The 21359-nt window shown below is 42.0% G+C and overlaps 1 protein-coding gene across 2 annotated transcripts in view; it reads left to right on the top strand.

Annotated features, from left to right (window-relative positions):
• Oca2 (OCA2 melanosomal transmembrane protein) overlaps positions 1-21359 on the top strand; it is a 310146-nt gene that overhangs the window by 193302 nt on the left and 95485 nt on the right. For both annotated transcript variants that reach the window (XM_021168684.2, XM_021168683.1), the window contains exons 21-22: positions 5693-5786; positions 11922-12015. In XM_021168684.2, coding sequence (XP_021024343.1) covers positions 5693-5786; positions 11922-12015 — 188 coding nt within the window. The remainder of the gene's footprint in view (positions 1-5692; positions 5787-11921; positions 12016-21359) is intronic.

Genomic DNA, 21359 nt, shown 5'->3' with positions numbered 1-21359 from the left:
ATTTTATTTGATAGTTCAGCCTGTGGCAGACCACAGTGAGTTCACCCTCCTTGGATGAGTGCAAAGCCAATCAGCACACGAGGCAATAAAAGAGCTAAGGAAGCTTTATTAGGAGTACAAGTAAGAAGAGCTCTGGGGTAACTCCCAAAGCCCCAGTCTCCTTAAACAAAGGAGACAGAGGGATTTTATTAGGGAAACTCATGCATATTCATGTTGAAAAAAAAAAGAGCCATGCCTGGCATAAATGGATAAAAATAGGAATTAATCACAGTAGGTTGCTTTTCCCTAAGTAACTCTGTTTATATCTTCAAATTCTTCAGGCTTTCTTAGAGCTTTACTGTGTCCCCCAGAGTCATAGGCTCCATCTCTGCCTGCCCCTCCGGCTGGGCCTCCCCTATCTGAGACACACCATCGCATCACTAGAGGCAGGGTGCCTCTCTTTACCATCTCCTTAACCTTTGCTTTGTTGATTTTGCATCTGGTAACAGCTCTCTCTCCTTCTCTGTCCTGGCACCTGCACATGCATAAGTGCAGATTCGGATTGGGAATCCTACACCTGTGCTGGTACAATGTGATGGCAAATGCCCATGCAGAGCCTTCTTTTGCTCCTGTGGTTTTAGCACTACCTGTGGAAGGTGATGCAGTGGTCCTCTACACTCTATGGGTGTATTCAAGGGAGTGGAGGATGGAGATGTGGGGTGGGGTGTAGGGGAGGGGGCATGAACGAGACTGCCAGCAGAATTGCTTCCTTATTAAGATAAGGATTTTTGTTGTTGTTTTTGTTTGTTTGTTTGTTTTAATTGTGACTAAGAGATAATGTCCAGAGGCATCTGGAGGAGTCCAGAGTAGAGAGAAAGAGAAATTAGATGGGGGCCTAGTCAGTTCTAGAGAAGGGAAAGAATGGGAGAGAATGGTGGAGATAGTGAGGTAGCAAGAAATAGAGGAGAGAGTAGGATGGGGGAAGGGAGGGAGGGAGGGAGGGAGGTAAGGAAGGAGAGAGAGGACAGAGACAGCAAGAGGGAGTGGTGAACAAGAGCATGAACAGTGAAAGAGAGACCGGCTACAGAGTGTGGGGGGAGACAGCCTTTGAATCATAAGGAGGATGAGTATCTGGAGGAGGAAAGGGCAGGATGCTAGCATGGACTTAGAGATGTGTAACAGGTACTGAGTGGGTCTGGTGGCCAGCATCGACTTTGATATGCTGATTGGCACCACAGGTAGCCACTTGTCCCCACTGCTAGGGGTATGGGGAATGACTTCTTTTGGCAGCTAGGAACCAGTTTTGCAAGTGCCTAAGGAATTTAGGCTTTTATCTAATCACCAGAAATCTTTCTACAGTTTAGCCTGCGCTCATTTCTAGACGCTGACAGCAGAGCCAAACAGCAGGCTTGCAGAGTGCTTGTGTGGCCCATGGCCAGTGATGTGGAACTAGCCAGCTGCCTATTACTGCTTTTGGTTTTATTTTTTCCTTTGCAGTCAGTGATACACTACCTGGGAATTTTCCATTGCTTAATAAAAGACCAGGGCTTGAGAATGTGCCCCCTTCTTCTTCCATCCACTAAGTGCCTGTCTACCTCCAGCAGAATCTTCCCCCAGGCCAACTGTGGAAAGCTGGAGCCAATGTCTCTGGGTTTCAAGGGCTGTTTTATGGATCTCTAGCCTCCTTTGTCCAAGGCCAGGTGTGTGGAGTGACTTCCCACTGTGAACCTGTGTTTGGCAGTTTCCCCTCACTGATTTGGCTCTGCCCACTGACTGATCAGTGGTTTGAGGGGCACCAGGTTTCCTGTCTGCAGAGAGTTACTTCTCTCTGGAAGTGTCTTCATTCTCCACAGATGTAGAGCCTTCTGCATGTAGGGAACACTTAGGAAAACTCACCAAGGGCCAAAGAGCTGGCAGAGACAGCTGCTGTTTCAAAGGACTATTAGTACAGATGTAGTTGGGAGTCAGAGGCTGTCTTAGTCAGGGTTTCTATTCCTGCACAAACATCATGACCAAGAAGCAAGTTGGGGAGGAAAGGGTTTATTCGGCTTACACTTCCATACTGCTGTTCATCACCAAAGGAAGTCAGGACTGGAACTCAAGCAGGTCAGAAAGCAGGAGCTGATGCAGAAGCCATGGAGGGGTGTTCTTTACTGGCTTGCTTGCCTTGGCTTGCTCAGCCTGCTCTCTTATAGAACCTAAGACTGCCAGCCCAGGGATGGTCCCACCCACAAGGGGCCTTTCCCCCTTGATCACTAATTGAGAAAATGCCTTACTGTTAGATCTCATGGAGGCATTTCCTCAACTGAAGCTCCTTTCTCTGTGATAACTCCAGCTGTGTCAAGTTGACACAAAACTAGCCAGTACAGAGGCCTCTTGGTGAGGAGCTGCCGTGGCTGCAGGAAAATAAAAGTGATGTGACCCTTTAATACAGTTCCTTATGTTGTAGTGATCTCCAACACATTGATTATGTGAACTGTGTACAAAGAACAGCTCATGCGTGTCAGTTGTAGAGCTCCACTTTCCACAGTCAGGAAAGAACGAGTTATCATTTGGAGGGAGGATATTCAGAGAATTAGCCCATAAATGGCAGGATGACACCATGAGTATTTTATTTATGCCCAGAGGAGATGAGTTCAGTTTTCCATGTTGTCTGGATAAGGCTTCTAGGAACATTGTACTGAGAGCAGTGTAGATTATGGAAGGCATCCACATTCCAGGGTTTGGTGATAGACAAAGTTTGCTACTAGCTGTTTTTAGTTTTAAGACTAGGCTTCATGAAGTTGCCCTGGGCCTGGCATTTACTAGGTAGACTAGGCTAGCCTTGAACTCTTGAGGCTGCCTCTTGAGTGGTGGACATTTACCACCATGTCTGGCTATCTTTGCTATTGTATTTTTTAACCTGAAGTAACATGCTTCTGACACTCATCACGTCTGAGTGTTTCTGGGTCACTATTGTTATAGACAAGAGCTGTGTCTAGATAATCAGGATAGCTGTCATGGGCCTTTGCCATCATTGCTTATTGTTAGCTGTGAAATATGAGACAATATTTAGCACTACTAATTTTTAATGCAATGAGAACAGCCATAGGGTATTTGGAGTGGGCAGTGTGAGGCTCTGCTCCTCACTATGTGCCAGCGTCAGTCCCTTGCTTGTTTGAGGTAAAGGGAAACCCGAATAGGCTAAGTCAATAGAAGCTATGGGGATCTTGGTGTTGAGATATTTCAATATTTGGACACATTTTTCCATGCCTAGGAATCCCCTTTACACTCACCTGCCTTTCTTTCCTTGCTCACTCTTCCTGTCTGCAGCAGACAAGAGCTTGTGGGAATCTGAGTATAGCCCCATAGCAGAGAATTTCTAGGTCTCTGCTACAGTGCCCTAAAGGGAACCTGAAATACTTAGCTAAGCACTGAGAATTCTATGACAGTTTTTCTTTGTTGAAGCCTCCTTCCCTTTTTTTCATACTCCTTCATTTGAATGGGAAAGATTTTGTGGCAACGTTCAGATTTAAAATGTTATAATTTTTGTCCTGGCCTGAATTCAAATGATGCACACTTGTGCACATAATTTTATAGTTCTTAAAAATTGTTGTGTTTTTTTTTGTTTGTTTGTTTTGGATACGCATAGTTGTGTGTATTGCCATTTAGCTCATGTGTGAAGTCATTTTTTTGAACACCATCTTTTTCTTCAGCAGTTTCTCATCCCAGGTCTGTTTCCAGGCCCACAAGGAGGCATTCTAGCAAGTGTTGCTGTTGGCTGTCGTAGCTGGGATCGGAAAACCATGCAGTGGTGATAAAGGTCAAAGGTCCTTCACACACACACTTACATTTTGTTTTTTACTTGATGCCATTTTTGGTTTTAGCCTTTTTCTTTTTTTCTAAAATGTTCTGAAACAAAATAATATAGAGAGCTGAGCCAGGTCCAGTGGCCTGCAATTAGGCTAAATAACACAGCAGTTATAGGCACTCATGGCTGGGTTTCTGCAGAGGGAGGATCTGGATTGGATCCCAATATGCCATTTATGAGAACTAAGAGGAATAGGAATGTGAGCAACAAAGGCACCCTGTCCCCTCCATGAACTTGGCAATGCAGGTTGCAGGACTTCCCCAATGGGTAGGTGATGAGTGAGTCATCTGGCTAGGGAAGGTGGCCTTGGAGGGAAATTGCAGGGCCACAAGCCTGCCCTCCCTCCCCCAAGTGTGTGTGTGTGTGTGTGTGTGTGTGTGTGTGTGTGTGTGAGAGAGAGAGAGAGAGAGAGAGAGAGAGAGAGAGAGAGAGAGAGAGATCAGAGATCAACTTGCAGGAGTTAGCTCCCTCTTAACACATGGAGTCTGGGAATCAAACTCAGGCCATTGGTTTGGCATCAAGGCCCTGTCCCTCCTAGCCATATCACCAGCCTCCATCTGTCAATTAAAGTGAAAGCAGACACATTTGAGGGGTGAGTTAGTGTGGACTTACACTGACAGGATGACTCACAAACAGCACAACACTGGCAGGGTATCATAGACACTGAATGCATGGCTCTTAGACACCACATGAGAGTTGACATGACTTCATCCACTGTGACTCACAGCAGCAGCCTGGGCAGCTTTAAACAAGGAAACCTGGTTGTTCATCTGGATAGCACCAGATACAGACAGATGGGTACAAACACAAAGTTTTGTGAATGCCAAAATTTGCTTTGGTTCCCTGCCATGCATCTTGTGCTCATTTAAATTAAAAAAAAAAAAAACAAAACAGTTTGGCCATTAAAAAAATGTCTCTACTATTGCATATGCCAGCAAGATTTTGCTGAAAGGACCCTGATGTAGCTGTCTCATGTGAGGCTATGCCAGTGCCTGGTAAATGCAGAAGTGGATGCTCACAGTCAGCTATTGGATGGAACACAGGGCCCCCAATGGAGAAGCTAGAGAAAGTACCCAAGGAACTGAAGGGGTCTGCAACCCTATAGGTGGAACAATAATATGAACTAACCAGTACCCCCAGAGCTCGTGGCTCTAGCTGCATATGAAGCAGAAGATGGTCTAGTCGGCCATCATTGGGAAGAGAGACCCCCTAGGTCTTGCAAACTTTATATGCCCCAGTAGAGGGGAATGCCAGGGCCAAGAAGTGGGGGTGGGTGGGTAGGGGAGCAGGGCGGGGGGGGGAGGGTATAGGGAACTTTTGGAATAGCATTTGAAATGTAAATAAAGAAAATATCTAATAAAAAATATGTTTCTGAGGGCTAGTGAGATAGCTTAGCAGGTAAAGGCACTTGCTATATGAGAATGTAAGCCTGACAACTTGAGTTTTATCCCCAGAAGGAAAGTACTGATTCCAATCTACAAGGTTGGCCTTCCATACTTGTGCTGATACTACCACGCCATCACCCGCCCACACACACACACAAACTAATAATAATGTTGATAATATGATAACAATAATGATATAAAGCTCTTAAAATTTTTAAATTTTATTTTATGTGAAAGGCATTTTGCCTACATTTATGTCTTTATTTTATTCTCAGAGGCCAGATCCTTAAGAGGCTGGTTGTAAGGCTCCACATGGGTACTGGGGATTGAAGCTAGTCATTTGTAAGAGTAGCCAGTTCATTTAACGGCTGAGCTATCTCTTCTAAAACAAGGTTCTTTAGGTTCTGTAAACCAGTCACAGTGGGTGGCTCTTATAATTTTCTATGGCTTGTGTCCATAATACTTGTTTCTTCCACAGATTCCTGTACTCCTGAACCTGAGCCAAGACCCTGAAATTAGTTTGCCTGCACTGCCTCTCATGTATGCCCTGGCCCTCGGTGCCTGCCTGGGAGGTAAGGGTTGACAACAGCATTTTGGGAGACCACACTGACCTCCTTGTCTAGACAAAGCAAGATTTAGTAGTTAACAGATCAAAAGTAAATTGAGGAGAATCCTGGTGACTTCCTGATTTCAAAATCTGAACAACCAGAACTCCTCAGTTCCTCTGTGAAGCCTCTCCTTTTGGTCATGAACTTTCATGGATTGGGTCCCAGAACCCTAATCAAGGCTACCCAGGGAAATGAAGAAATGGACAAACCATGGACATACAGGAAAATTGGGATCATGTGGTCTGGGGTCTCTGGGAAGCTCAGAGTTTATTATACGTAATTGAACAGGGAGGTGAGGTTATTTCATACATCTGACCAAGAAGACAGGCTTAGCTAATCTCTGTAGGGGAGCAGTCTTCAGGCTGTAAACACACAGGGTGAGAAAGCTATAACAGACATCCGCTTTACACACTGTCTCCATGCACACCCAGATCAGAGGAAGGCTTTGCTACAGCAACAATATAGTCACTCAGGATTTTACTTTCTCCCTACTTCTCACTCTACTTCTCACTCTGCAGAACCCATGATCTGATGACAGTCACTGTTGATAGTTCAAAGCTAATGCATTCCCACCCTGTCCAAGTAAGGCTCTGCAATGGACATTCTTTCTCATTCTCCTCTCTGGGCTCCCCTGTTCAGAAGAAATGCACATGCATTAGGTAGAGCAGGGACTCTATCTATCGAAAAGGAAGAGAGATGGTAAGAGATCAAGCACAGGTGCTGGGACCGAAGTCTAAAGAAAACTGCAATGTGAGTTAGAGATTGCCAGATGGAATTGACCGCTGGTTAATACCTGAGGGCTTTGGATTTAGCTGTCTGGAGGGGAGTCAAGCTACAGTCCTTTTAATATTTAGACAGCTTAATCACCTGTGGGAACACAGGTGGATTGTGGAGAATCTTAGATAAACACACCAGATATATTTAACATTCTTATTGCCTCCAGATAATCTAGCTTTCTGTGTTCTTTGACTTCTCTGACTACTGAGTCGATAACTTTCTGGTTCATTTATCTGCTTATTTGTGAAGGGGGATTAACATCAGGCAGTGATGCATCTGTGACTTCAGGAGACAACTAATTCATCTAATGCTGTGACTGGGGCTGAAATTCATATAAAAGTGCAGAATGTTTATATTTTTTCCCATCTGAGAAACAGCTTGGGAAAACGGCAACTGTGTTTCTTTCATAGATACAGCAATTGAAATAAGATGCAAGGACATTTGAAAATTCATTCCTTAAATGGAATTTTTAAAAATTCAAATGTGGGGGCTGGTGAGATGGCTCAGTGGGTAAGAGCACCCGACTGCTCTTCCAAAGGTCAGGAGTTCAAATCCCAGCAACCACATGGTGGCTCACAACCATCTGTAACGAGATCTGGCGCCCTCTTCTGGAGTGTCTGAAGACAGCTACAGTGTACTTACATATAATAAATAAATAAATCTTTAAAAAAAAATTCAAATGTATGAACTACCTACTATAATAACCTGGCATTGTGCTCTGTGGGGGCGAGCCAATCATTTGACCTAAGGTAATAACAATGGGTACATTCTCCCATGTTTTTTTTCTGAGCACATGGAAAATTCCAGAAAAAGATTGTGATAGAGCGAGTAGGCAGAGAATATGATCAGAGGAGAGGGGGTTTTGAGAAGGATCTTAAAGGCATTAGGCCCCCTGGGATAGTTCCTGAAGGGTAAACATGGAGGGAGTCTCCAGGAGAGACACTAAAGTTGACCTATTATGTAATAATAAGCAAATGTAGGCTAGACACCAAGTACATTTGGGAAGCAGGTATGTAGCACTACTAACCAATAGAGTTTTATTGGCACTGAGAACTTTTAAAAAGTACTTCTGGTCTTGGAAGGTACTTATTCCTGGCATACTAAACACTTCTGCTAGGTGTTAGTTGTACACAAATTCTGCTGGGGCCCATCTCTCATGGACTGGGGAACATTGACTAGATAGTTCGAAACTAAAACATATTTTACTCATCTGATTGTCACTGTTTCTTTTTCTATGGCTGTGATAAATTTCCTTGACAAAGACAAGTTAATACAAGAAAGGCTAATTCTTGTTCACAGTTAAAGCTATGGTCTACCATGCCAGGAATCAAAGTAGCAGGAACTTGCAGAATGTACTGGCTTGTTCTCTGGCAACACGACATAGGCTAACGTCATCAGTGAGGAGGCAGCCTCACTTCAGAAAATGCTTCCCAAGGACTGTAGCAAAGCCTGTAGGACACTTTCTTTTTTGTTTTCTTCTTTTCTCATTGATTTATTTATTCACTTTACATACCGATTGCAGCTCCCCCCTCCTCCCAGTCTCCCTCTCACACAGTCCCTCTCTCAGCCCTCTCCCTTTCTCCTATGAATATGGGGAGGATTTCCTGAATACTAACCACCCTGGCATATCAAGTCATTGCAGGACTAGGCACATCTTCCCCCACTGAGGCCAGATAATGCAACCCAGTTAAGGGAACAGTATCTAGAGGTAGGCAATAGAGTCAGGAATAGTCCCAGCTCCAGTTGTTGGGGACCCATATGAAGACCAAGCTGCACATCTGATATATGTATGTGGGGGAGTGGGTAGGTACAGCTTATGTATGGTCTTTGGTTGGTGGTTCAGTCTCTGGGAGACCCCAATGGTTGAAGTTAGTTGATCCTGTTGGTCTTCTTGTGAAGTCCCTACACCCTCAGGGTTCCTCAGTTCTTCCTCCAACTCTTACACACACTCCAACATCAAAATAACAGGAATTAACAATCATTGGTCACTAATATCTCTCAATATCAAAGGGCTAACAGAGTGGATGTATAAGCTGGATGCATCATTTTGCTGCATATAAGGAACACAACAAAGATAAATATTACCTCAGAGTAAAGGGCTGGAAAATGGTTTTCCAATCTAATGGATCCAACAAACAAGCTTGAGTAGCCATTCTAATATGTAATAAAATATATTTTCAACCAAAAGTAATCAAAATAGATGGCAAAAGATACTTTATACTCCTCATAGGAAAAACCCACCAGATGACATCTAATTTCTGAACATCTATGCCCTAAATGCAAGGCCATTTTCCTAAGTAGTGATTGTTGGGAAGGGATGTAGCCCATTATGGGTGGTTCCAGCCCTGGTTTGGTGGTCCTGGGATCTATAAGAAAGCAGGCTAAGCAAACTATAGGGAGCAAGCCAGTAAGTAGTACCCATTCATGGTTTCTGCATCAGCTTCTGCCTATTCATGTTCCTCAATATGGAAGTATAAGCCAAATAAATCCTTTCCTCCCAAACTTCCTTTTGGTCATGGTGCTTCATCACATCCATAGAAACTGCAGTACACACAGCATCTGGCCAGATTCCTGGCAGTCAGGAAGCAGAGAGCAATGAATGCAATGCTCAGCTTTCCTTTCTAAATACATAGGCCAGGGTCACAGCCAGGGAATGGTGATACTCGTAGTGTGCAGGACTTCCTTCCTTAGTTAACAATCAGTGTAATCTCCAGCACACATCCAGAAGCCTATCACCCAGGTGGCTTTGGTTGCTGGAAGGTTGACATTAAGACATTAATCACATTTGACAAGGATGAAGAGTCTCATTTGTCAAGTCTCTAGATTCAGAACAGGACCAGACAGACAGACAGACAGACAGACAGACAGACAGACAGGTGATAGATTGGATACATCTAAGAATAACACCCATGAGAGGTGGTCTGGGGCAACAAAACCATGACTTGTATGTTGCTATCTGTTTCAGTCCCTTCAGATGCTCTCTGTCTATCCATAGACAGCCCTAGGCACCCTTATGCTCCTCTTTGATGCTGCTCTATCACAGTGATTCTCAATCTTCCTAATGCTGTGAGCCTTTAATACAGTTCCTCATGTAGTGGTTTTGTCTTTGAGTTTGTTTATATAGTGGATTATGTTGACAGGTTTCCGTATATTAAACCATCCCTGCATCCCTGGAATGAAGCCTACTTGGTCAGGATGGATGATTGTTTTGATGTGCTCTTGGATTCGGTTAGCGAGAATTTTATTGAGTATTTTTGCATCGATATTCATAAGGGAAATTGGTCTGAAGTTCTCTATCTTTGTTGGGTCTTTTTGTGGTTTAGGTATCAGGGTAATTGTGGCTTCATAGAATGAATTGGGTAGAGTACCTTCTACTTCTATTTTGTGGAATAGTTTGTGAAGAACTGGAATTAGATCTTCTTTGAAGGTCTGATAGAACTCTGCACTAAACCCATCTGGTCCTGGGCTTTTTTTGGTTGGGAGACTATTAATGACTGCTTCTATTTCTTTAGGGGATATAGGACTGTTTAGATCATTCATCTGATCCTGATTTAACTTTGGTACCTGGTACCTGTCTACAAATTTGTCCATTTCATCCAGGTTTTCCAGTTTTGTTGAGTATAGCCTTTTGTAGAAGGATCTGATGGTGTTTTGGATGTCTTCAGGATCTGTTGTTATGTCTCCCTTTTTATTTCTGATTTTGTTAATTAGGATGTTGTCCCTGTGTCCTCTAGTGAGTCTGGCTAAGGGTTTATCTATCTTGTTGATTTTCTCAAAAAAACAGCTCCTCATTTGGTTGATTCTTTGAATAGTTCTTCTTGTTTTCACTTGGTTGATTTCGCCCCTGAGTTTGATTATTTCCTGCAGTTGCCTACTCCTCTTGGGTGAATTTGCTTCCTTTTGTTCTAGAGCTTTTAGGTGTGTTGTCAAGCTGCTAGTGTGCTCTCTTTAGTTTCTTTTTGGAGGCACTCAGAGCTATGAGTTTCCCTCTTAGAAATGCTTTCATTGTGTCCCATAGGTTTGGGTATGTTGTGGCTTCATTTTCATTAAACTCTAAAAAGTCTTTAATTTCTTTCTTTATTCTTTCCTTGACCAAAGTATCATTGAGGAGAGTGTTGTTCAGTTTATGTTATGGTGACCTCCAACCATAAGGTTACTTTCATTGCTGCTTCTTAAATAGTGGTAATTTTGCTACTGTCATGTATTGTTATGTAAATATCTGTGTTTTCTGATGGTCTTAGGTGACTTCTGTGAAAGAGTCATTTGATCCCCCAAATGTTACCCACAGGTTGAGAACCACTGCTCTTTAGTCAAAAGTTTGGATTCATGTTCAGGGCTTCTCACTCCTCACACTTGATACCCCCACAAACTTTTCAGTCTCCCTCCCATTGTTTTCTTCATGAGGACAGTGGATTTCTTCTACCTCTCTGTTCTGTTCTTATGTTTCCAGTCTCAGGAGCATCATTTTCTCCCTGTAGACTGTAGCAACTCTGGAGCAGCATTATCCACTCACTAAGCCTCAGGGGAATGAGTCTTTTTCTCTACTGCTTATGCACTGATGTCAGACCTGAGCTAAGTTGGGGGAGCTTGTGTTGTGCATTTGAATACTGATGGGTCCAATTAGGGAGAAAGAAGAGGCTTACAGGCTTGGCTGTGTTCATTTTTCATGAACTATTAGTTGTGGGGCTTGGGGAAGGAGAAGGACTGAAATGAGTAATCTGATTGGATAGCCTTGGTTGTGTTCTTTATCCAAACTGGGAGAACTGGCTTATGTTTCAGTGTGCACAGCATGTCTCTTTATGAAAAAGTGTGCACACAAAAAAGCTTATTTAAGAGACCATTTATGTGAAAAAAGTACCCATCACTGAACAAAACTAGGCTATGCCATTGTTTCATATAGTGTTTTCAATCCTCTTCATCTGCTGAAAGAATTTCTTAGGAAATGTTTGAGCCTAGAGACCAATGGTTCATGTCTGAGGTTTCATGTCACTGTTTTAAAAGGACACACATTGCCACCCATGGTTTTTAGCTTTGTTTGCATTTTTTTTTCTAAAACATACATGTTACTTGATTCCAACAGGGACCTTCTCAACTCTCCTTAGCATCACATAGAGCAGTGATAACTGTGAAGGAATCATGCTATTTACAGACAGGTAACTCCTTTTCTGGTTGGCAACATGTTTTGCTCCCAGACATTTGCAAAGCATTAACTTTGATGATGACTGTATTCATCACACCACAGCCTCTGAGCAGAAGAAAAGAACAGAAATAGCTTCCAAGATGATCTGGGATGTTATTTTATTTTTTAATTTCTGATTCCAGGTAATGGGACACTTATCGGAGCATCCACAAATGTTGTTTGTGCAGGAATCGCAGAGCAGCATGGGTATGGATTCTCTTTCATGGAATTTTTCAGGTACTTTAAATATTAAAAAATAATCATTTAAGATGTATCTTTAAGGATCAGGTTCTTTAACTTATTTAATTAAAAAAAAGCACCAATGCATGCTGCTGAACACGTGGATAATTCATCATTTGGTGTTTAGAGACTTCGGTGCAGGTAAGATGAGCTCAGATCAAGGCACATTTGTTGCTAAGACTTAATGGCATAGCCTGGATTAGTGTCATCATATTCTGAATGAAATGAGTTGAGTCAGCAGCTAAGAAACAGTTGTGAGCTTCGTGGACACTTCATGTTTTTCTGTTTTGAAATCTTAATGCTAACTGATCATTAAGGTAGCAAGTGCATAGAGAAATGATGCTAGCCTCTTGTGAGACAATGCCAGGGCCTAGCAAACACAGAAGTGGATGCTCACAGTCAGCTATTGGATGGATCACAGGGCCCCCAATGGAGGAGCTAGAGAAAGTACCCAAGGAGCTAGGGATCTGCAACCCTATAGGTAGAACAACATTATGAACTAACCAGTACCCCAGAGCTCTTGACTCTAGCTGCATATGTATCAAAAGATGGCCTTGTCGGCCATCACTGGAAAGAGAGGCCCATTGGACTTGCAAACTTTATATGCCCCAGTACAGGGGAACGGCCAGGGCCAAAAAGTGGGAGTGGGTGGGTAGGGGAGTGTGGGGGGGAGTGTATTGGGGACTTTTTTGGATAGCATTGGAAATGTAAATGAGGAAAATACCTAATAAAAAATTAAAAAAAAAAGAAATGATGCTAGCAAGGATTCAGGAGTAATGCTGATAACTGGGTGCACACTAATCATGCCTAGGGCAGCCTGAAAGTAGGTGTTTCGTGTGTGAGCACCTCACAGGAGCCCTGCACAGAGATGGGTCCAGTGTTATTGGGAGCACAGCTGATATCTACAAAAGAAAATCTGTTCCAGAGAGACAGGGTTCCTTCTATGGTCTTGGTTGCTAGTGTGCCTGTTTATGTGGCCCAGGGCTACTTTTCAAGCTCAGAGGAAGAAGAATGGAATCAAGAGGCTTGTGCAAAATGGTCCTGCCGAAATGAGCTTTATTTCATGTCGAATCATGAAACTGCACCTTGGTATATGCACAGTAATGGGCTTCTGTCAACCTGTATGTGAAGAATCCTAACACAAGTTGGGCTAAGTGGCGGAGAGCGACTATGACTCTTGGAGGCAGTCATTCCTACCATAGAAAGTTGTCCCTCTGCAAGGCATCGCTTGTCCCGGTCTGAGCTTGGAGAAGATCGCTGTCATACATACTTGAGGACTAAATGGTATCTTAGTCTATGTGATATGCAAGGCTCTCTGGAGGATCAGATTAATTTGCAGAATAGGTACCAAGCAGTCAAACAATGGTTAGCTGCATAGTAGAGAGCCTCAGAACCTGGTAGCTGCTCAGCCCATGAGATGGATGCCTTTGAAGTTCCAACCTGGAATTGAAGGTCTAAAAGATTCCTGGAGCATCCCTGGTATTCAGCTTCTATTAGAAGGCAAAGGAAGCTGGTATCTGCAGATATACCTGCTTAGGAAGAAGTGAAGGCAGAGGAGTAGGCAACTTCTTTTTCCTTGAATCCCTTTATATGTGGGCTAGAGGAGAGGCCACTATGGGTAGACCCCTTCAGGTAATCCTCTTTGTAAATGACCTCGGAGATATACCCTGATCTGTCACTCTTATGAAATCTTAAATGCAGCCAAGTTGATAATAAAGTTCAATCACATTTTCTGAACTCCTCTAAACTATGATAATGACAAAGAAATAACTACTTCTCAGTTCATATAAGTATCTCCTATACAGCTGAGAATTCACTAATTCTTTCTACAGAATATATGACAAAGTCTTTTGAAGAATACTTAGTCTTTGGATATCTCATAACTTAATTATGATTACATAATTTAAATAATACTAAAATGCTGATAGCCATTTGATTTTATGTTACATGGAAAATAATAGAAGGTAAAGAAAGCATGACTATTCACTTAATATATTATATATATAACATATATATTACATATATACACACAAATGCACTCTTCTTTGAATGTGTGTGAATGCTTTGTCTGTATGTGTATATGTGCAGCACATGTGTGCCTACTACTTAAGGAGCTCAGCAAAGGGCATTGCATCTCCTGGAACTGGAGTTGTGAAGGCTGGGAACTGAGTACTCTTAACCACTGAGCCATGTGTCCATACCTAGAAAAACATTCTTAACAAAACAGAAGCAAAACACTCATCACTTTCATGTTCCATTTTCATCCTGTTTGAATTGGGTTGTTTTCCATTGAACTTAACTACAATCATAGGAATATTAAGAAATGCCCTGTAGGGTTAGTGCCATTTGGCTCAGCAGTTAAGAACAATGGCTTCTCTTCCAGAGGACCTGGGTTCAACTCCCAGCACCCATATGGGAGCTCACAACTGTCTGTAACTCAAGTTCCAAGAGACCCAACACCCTCACACAGGCAAACATGCAGACAAAAGACCAATGTACATGAACTAAAAATAAATAATTAGAACAAAAAGCTGGGTGTGGTGGTGCACAGTTTTAATCCCAGCAGTCTGGAGGTAGAGGCAGGTGTATCTCTGTGATTTTGATCTCTGTGAGTTTGACGCTAGCCTGGTTTACAAAGTGAGTTCCGGGACAATCAAGACTGTTACACAGAGAAACCCTGTCTTGAAAACAAGCAAACAAACAACAATAACAGAAAAAGAAAATAGAAGAAATGAGCTTTAAATTGTTTGTATTCCCTATTTAATCTTCTGTTGTGTGATAGAAGTCCAATTTCCCACAGGTCATCTGAATCAATCACACACCTGCTATTGCTATAATTCCTACTTTGGCTTGTTGACTCAAGGACATGAAGAATTGAAAGTAACCAAGGAGAAGTGTTAGTGTTCAATTTAGTGGAGATAATATCATTCTCCCGTCTAGGAACCATGTCTTCTCTACTAGCAGAATATAAGGTTGTTGGAGCAAGAAACAGATCTACTTTTGCTCTAATTGTAAACCTGGTTAAGATCAGTGAGGAGCAACCATTCCACAGCCCAAAGGTTATTCTGTCTTGAAATTTCCTGTAGCAAACACATTGTTCATTACTTTGAAATTCAACTTTGTTAAAATTTTAAAAACTGGGAAAATACTGTCAGATATTCTACTACAGGATACCACATAAAGGAATCTACAATAAGATTTCCAGCAGAGTTCTCATCCCCTTAAATCTCATGAGCACTGTTATTAACATCTGTATTGCTATCAGCATTCTACATTCTCAACAGAATGATTCATTGAAATCTTCTAAGAGGCATTCTGGAACATCTTTAGGCCATAGCTCCAAACTCGTGCATATTCTCCCCAAAACAAGTCCCCCGCCAAAACAACAAACCATGTACAGAATATATTAGATTGGGTTACTCAATAGGCATTGGTTATTCAACAATGTCCACCTGCACACTGGAGAGTAAAAGTACACACTAGAGACTCAGCTCATGGAGCTGAGTGAGTCATCCATCCCAATCTAATGCTGAAAGCCTGCACGTTCCTTGGAGGGCCACTAGTGTTTAATCTACCTTAGAAGACTGAGGAGATGAGAGTGTGGTGTCAGCAGAGGGTCACAGCATCAGTGATAGACACACCTGCTCATGAATACACAAAGGAGGTGCATGGATACTGCTTTTCCTCCTGACCATCTATTGACTGGGGTTGGAAGGTTTTGCACTTTGAGGACAATTTTTCCTCTTCAGTTTATCCTCTTTGGAAATGTACTTACAGGAACATCCAGTGGTGTATTTCCTAGGTCATTCTAGCAATCAAGACCAACCACCGTGGTCTATTTTCTATCACAATATCATGATATAACAAACACTTAGAACTGGGTAATTTGCTGAGAATAATGGCTTGATTAGCTCTGAAATCTGGAGGCTGAACATCTAAGACATTTGCCTTTGCATCTGCCTGGCATCTGGTGCAGAGCCTGCTTGCTACATAATAACATGGGAAATGGCATCACTGATGAGACAGAGCAATTATGCCAGAGAACATTTATTACAAAGCCATTCCATCAACGGTCCATTAATTTATTAATTCATGAGATCACTCCATTTATGAGAGTGGACTCTGCATGACTCAGCCACCTCCCAGTGATATCACCTCTAAACACTTAATAGATGAATTTGGAGATTAAGTTTCCACCACGGAAAATTTGAGGGGCATAGTCAAAATTAGTAAGTTGTCCTCATGTAAAAACAAATGATAACTTTGGTGAGATTTAGTTTAATAGACATTTTCCCAGCTCATGAGAAACTATAAATATGGTAAAATTTTGTGGAGACATTAACCTGATGGACATTTCTGGGAGTCTGAGATGTGGGAAAAAGACAGTGAGCTGCTGCTGTTCAGGACAGCATGTGCTAACTGTTGATTTTCCCACTGGACCCTGGGCATTCTGCTGATCCTGCTGCTAGGGAACAAGGTGCAAAATATAGTGTTGACCAAATTATTCTTCTTCAGACTCACTTCTGCCTGTGCTGATAATGAAAAGAGTAATCCTAAATATGAAGAATTGTTTTAATAATAATCATGGCAGTGGTCTCAGCAGACTGACTTGCTTCATGGTACTAGCTTATTTTTGTGTCATCATTAGGGAGAATTCAGGCCCAGAATATAGCCAAGAAAGAAGTACCGAGATGAGCAGTGTCATGGAAAGTCACAGTATAGAGACCTAGACCTGATAAACCAACTCCCCCTCATTTAGATTGAGCTCTTAATTTCAGAAGAGTTAGAGGATGTCACCTAAATGTTCCTCTTTGGTTATCCAGGCACAGGAGTCAATGGCCTCTCTACTTCCTTTCTATTTTCACTGAGTAGGTAAACTTCATGTAGATTTTGAAGCATTGGTCTCTTAGGGAGTTAGGAGAGGCCCAGTTTCTCAGGACATATGGAGTGCCTGTGGTTCAACATCAGTGGATACTGTGAGCATGGTAAGTCACAGCTGAAAGCTGGGATGACCTCCAGGAGCCTGCTGACCTTCACAAACCCCTCATATATCACAGATGATCTCTTGCATGGAAATTGAATGCCCTCATGGTCCACAGCCACCACAACTTAGCAACTTGGTGAGATCCTGTTTCAAAATAAAAACCTAGAAATGGGAGTATGCTCACAAGTAGAACTCTTATCTAGCATACATGAAAGCCTTAGGTTCAATTCCCCATAATACAAAAAGAGGAAAACCCCCAAAACTCAGTTGGGTACATCTTCTTGTAATATGCCTTCAAGTCTTTCATTCTGTTTCTTAATACTTAATATACAGTTTGTTTACATGAAGGAAGAACTTTGAATAGAAATGCTTTGACTACATTTATTTATTTAATGTATATGTGTGATTTTCTGTATATATGCATGTACCTCATTTGTCTATTAGGGTTCAATAGAGTCACAGAACTTATGGAATGAATCTCTTTCTTTATTTATTTAAAAGGGGATTTATTGGAATGACTTACAGGGTACAGCCCAACTAATCCAATAGTGGTTAGCTGTATCCAGAAAGTCCAGTAATCTAGTAGTTGCTCTGCCCACAATGTTGGATTTCTCAGCTGGTCTTTTGTATATGCTGAAATCCCAAAGAAGTAGGCTCCACCGCTAGTGAAGGAATGGATGTGCTAGCAAGGCGAGGGCAAGCAGGCAATTAACAAAATTTTCCTTCTGCTATGTCCTTATATAGACTTCCACAAAAAGGTATGGTCCAAATGAAAGGCATGTCTTCCTGCCTTGGGATCTGGACCAAAGGTTTTTGTCTTCCTACGTCAAAAGTCTGGACTAGACATGGACTCACCACTTCAAACCAAGCAGAAAATTTCTCACATGTGTGCCCTCCATTTCTGGATTATAGTTCATTGTACACATAGTCAAGTTGGCAACCATGAATAGCTAACACAACTTGTGTGCCTGGTACCCAAAGAGTCCAGAAGAACGTGTTATATCATCTGGAACTTGAGTGATGGATGGTTGTGAACCATTAAGTGGGTGCTGGGAATCAAACAAGGTCCTCTGTAAGAGCCACAAGTGATCTTAACCGTGGAACTATCTCCAGCCCCTGACTACATTTTACTTTTCTTTCATATTTTAATTTTTGCAAAGGGATCTTAGATGTCCTTTGGCCTCTAGTTATCACCTGTATGACCATTGGTAAGTTTATTTTCTCTTTAGGTCTTTCTCCATATACTTGCTACTTGATTAATTTCTCCTTTCTAGATAGAACATGTACTTATTACTTTTCATTGATGGTTTCGATTTGTTTGTCTGAGTTCTGCAGTTAATCCTCCTGTATGTTCATCACTGGCTCATTTTTCCCAGGCTTTCCTAGTATTTTGATGGATGAGGTTAATACATTTATTTTTAAAGTCATAGTATTTATTTATTTTATGTATATGGGCATTTTCATTTGTATATATGTTTGTATACCACATGAGTGCCTGATGTCCATGGAGGACTGAAGAGGGTATTGGATCCCCTGGAACAGAAATTATGGATGGTTATGAGCCTTTGTATGGGTGGTAGGAATTGAACCCAGGTCCTCTGGAAGAACATCCACTGCTTTTAACTGGTGAGCCATCTCTCTAGCCCAATGGATGAGGTTAATATTGAACACCTCTTATATAGAATATTCTTTCAGCTCCTGTGAATTTAAAGCTGGCTTTGGATATCCTTACCACATGGCAGGGTTGGCTTCTCTTCTGTGTCTCTGAAGATGCTGTGTTATCAGCATCTTTCCCCTTAGTTTCTTTTCCTGTTGCTGTGATAAAATTCCCTGACAAAAGCATCTTAAGGGTGAGAGGGTTTACTTTAGCTCACAGCTCAAGGGCCGAGTGTGTGTGTGTGTGTGTGTGTTTTGGGGGATTTCTGTCAGCAGGAGCTTGGGACTCTAGACACAGTGTGTGGTAATTAGGGTGCAGAGAGGGATGAACACTGCTCGCTTTCTTTTCTCTTCTCATTTTCTGTGTGATAGACTCATACATTTCTATGATAAATTTTCACTATTCTCACACACATTCTCCTTCCTCACCCTCCCCTTCTCCTACTAAAACCCTTCTTTCTAACATGTCCATCTACTGGTTTCTGTATTCTTCTTGTGTGTGTGACTCACTGAGTTGAATTAGAATATCTTGCCTGAGCTTGGATGGGAGGTACTTACTAGGGCTTTATTGATATCATTACTATGATATCACAAAAGGAAAGGACATCCTTTCTCCCCAGTACATTTCCCATACCCATCTTTGAAGAAATGGTGACGAGCCTTATCACCTGCAGCTCTTTGGCAGGTAACCCAGTTGCAGTGACTTTATGAAGGGCAAAGGCCATGTCATGTCCTCAAGATGTCTTTTTGCTTCATGTCTGTCTTAGTCAGGGTTTCTATTCCTGCAGAAACATCATGACCAGGAAGCAAATTGGGGAGGGAAGGGTTTATTCAGCTTACAATTCCATACTGCTGTTTATCACCAAAGGAAGTCAGGACTGGAACTCAAAGAGGTCAGGAAGCAGGAGCTGATGCAGAGGCCACGGAGGGATGCTCTTTACTGGCTTGCTTCCCTTTGCTTGCTCAGCCTGCTCTCTTATAGAACCAAGACTACCAGCCCAGAGGTGGTCCCACCCACAAAGGGCCTTTCCCCCTTGATCACTAATTGAGAAAATACCTTACAGTTGGATCTCATGGAGGCATTTCCTCAACTGAAGCTCCTTTCTCTGTGATAACTCCAGCTGTGTCAAGTTGACACAAAACTAGCCAGTACATTGTCTTCCCCTCCTATGCTCTTGCAAGATTTCCATTCCCCTTTCTATGATTTTCCTTGTGCAGTGTGTGTGTGTGTGTGTGTGTGTGTGTGTGTGTGTGTGTGTAATATAGGCATCTCATCCCCTCCTTTTTCTTTTGTAAACGGTTCCAGATCCCAGCCCTGGAAATGATTCTCTCCACAGAGACTTCCCATCTCAATCAATCTGATCAAGATTATTCTCCACAGGCTTTCAGCTGGCTTTCAGCTAGGATCTAGGTTTAGATGTTTTCTTACCCTCACAGTTGTGCCCTGAAACCTGTCCAGGTGACTCTAGATTCTGTCCAGCTAACAATGGACACTAACCAACACATATTTCTAGGAAGCTTGCTTGGAAATGCTTTCCGTGATATCTCTAAGTTGCTTGTTCATTTTGCTGCAGGCCTGAAGGATTTAAAAACTTACCTTTGAAGTCTCAGCTTTATTAGACTGTCCTCTGGTGTCCCATGGGCTTTATAACATATAAGACTTTATCTCCTTTTAGTTTCAAAAAGTTCCCTAGGATCGTAACTTTAAATATTTGTTATGTTCCTTGCCTCTTGGCTCTCTTTATGTGGCTTCTTACTGTCTCACATTTAACTCATTTTTTCATAAAAATATGGGAATGTTTTCTGTTCCTTCACTGTCCTTTATTTCCTTCCCCTTGACTTTACTCTTTCTGTCTTAGCATTTGATCTTCATTTGTAGCATAATTAGGTCTTTGAATTCTCACTTTGTATTTTTGTCTGCTTCTGTTCTTAATATTTAAGGTTTGATTCAAGTTAATTTATCAAATTCTCATATTGTGTCTGAGCGTATGCCATTCCTGCAGAGTGTTTCAGTCTAGTATTTTTTCTTAGTTTACATTTGGCTTTTTGGAAACATCTGTAGGGTGCTTTGTGTATGCATTTTTACAGTCTTTTTGAGTTTGGATTCTTGTGCTTCAGAGACAGGCTACCAGCTTGAGTCTTTCCCACTATTCAGAGTTTAATAGAAGTCTTCAGCCTTTGCTGCAAACTCCAGAGTCTGTCTTCTGAGTTTTATTTTGTTATAGCTTTGAGAGATAACTAATCCATGAATGCTTTGTTTCTTTTGTCTCCATTTTCTCCCCTCATTGCTTTCCCCTTCTCTCAGTCCTTAATGGATGCATGAGCCAGTCTTGTTCTTTTCTATCTCCTCCCCAGCAAGGATGGCATCCAGGATATCATGTGGAGACATGTGAATGGCATGGCTTTCTGCATCCTGTGCTCTTTGCTACATTTCTTAATTAAGGTTGGCCTTCCTTGCACTAGCTGTTGTTTCTTCAATGTTACACATTTATTGCTTCTTTCCTCTTTTAGTTGAGTCTTTGTTTTCTTGTTGCTGCTATTGTTTGTTTTTGTTTTTGTTTTTGGCTCTGATAGTGGTTTGCACAAGCTTGGGGCAGGTGCATAAGAGGAGAGATGGTCATGATGAGAACTGATGATTGTTCATGGTCTTTTCAGGCTTTAGTGTGAGATGCTTTGTTAGTCTTTAATGGTGAATGAGTTT

Source organism: Mus caroli, unplaced genomic scaffold (assembly GCF_978045245.1).
Source record: "Mus caroli unplaced genomic scaffold, Mus_caroli_1 scaffold_8, whole genome shotgun sequence".
NCBI lineage: Eukaryota > Metazoa > Chordata > Mammalia > Rodentia > Muridae > Mus > Mus caroli.
The sequence above is the reverse complement of the archived record's forward strand: the minus strand, read 5'-3'. Positions and strand labels throughout refer to the sequence as shown.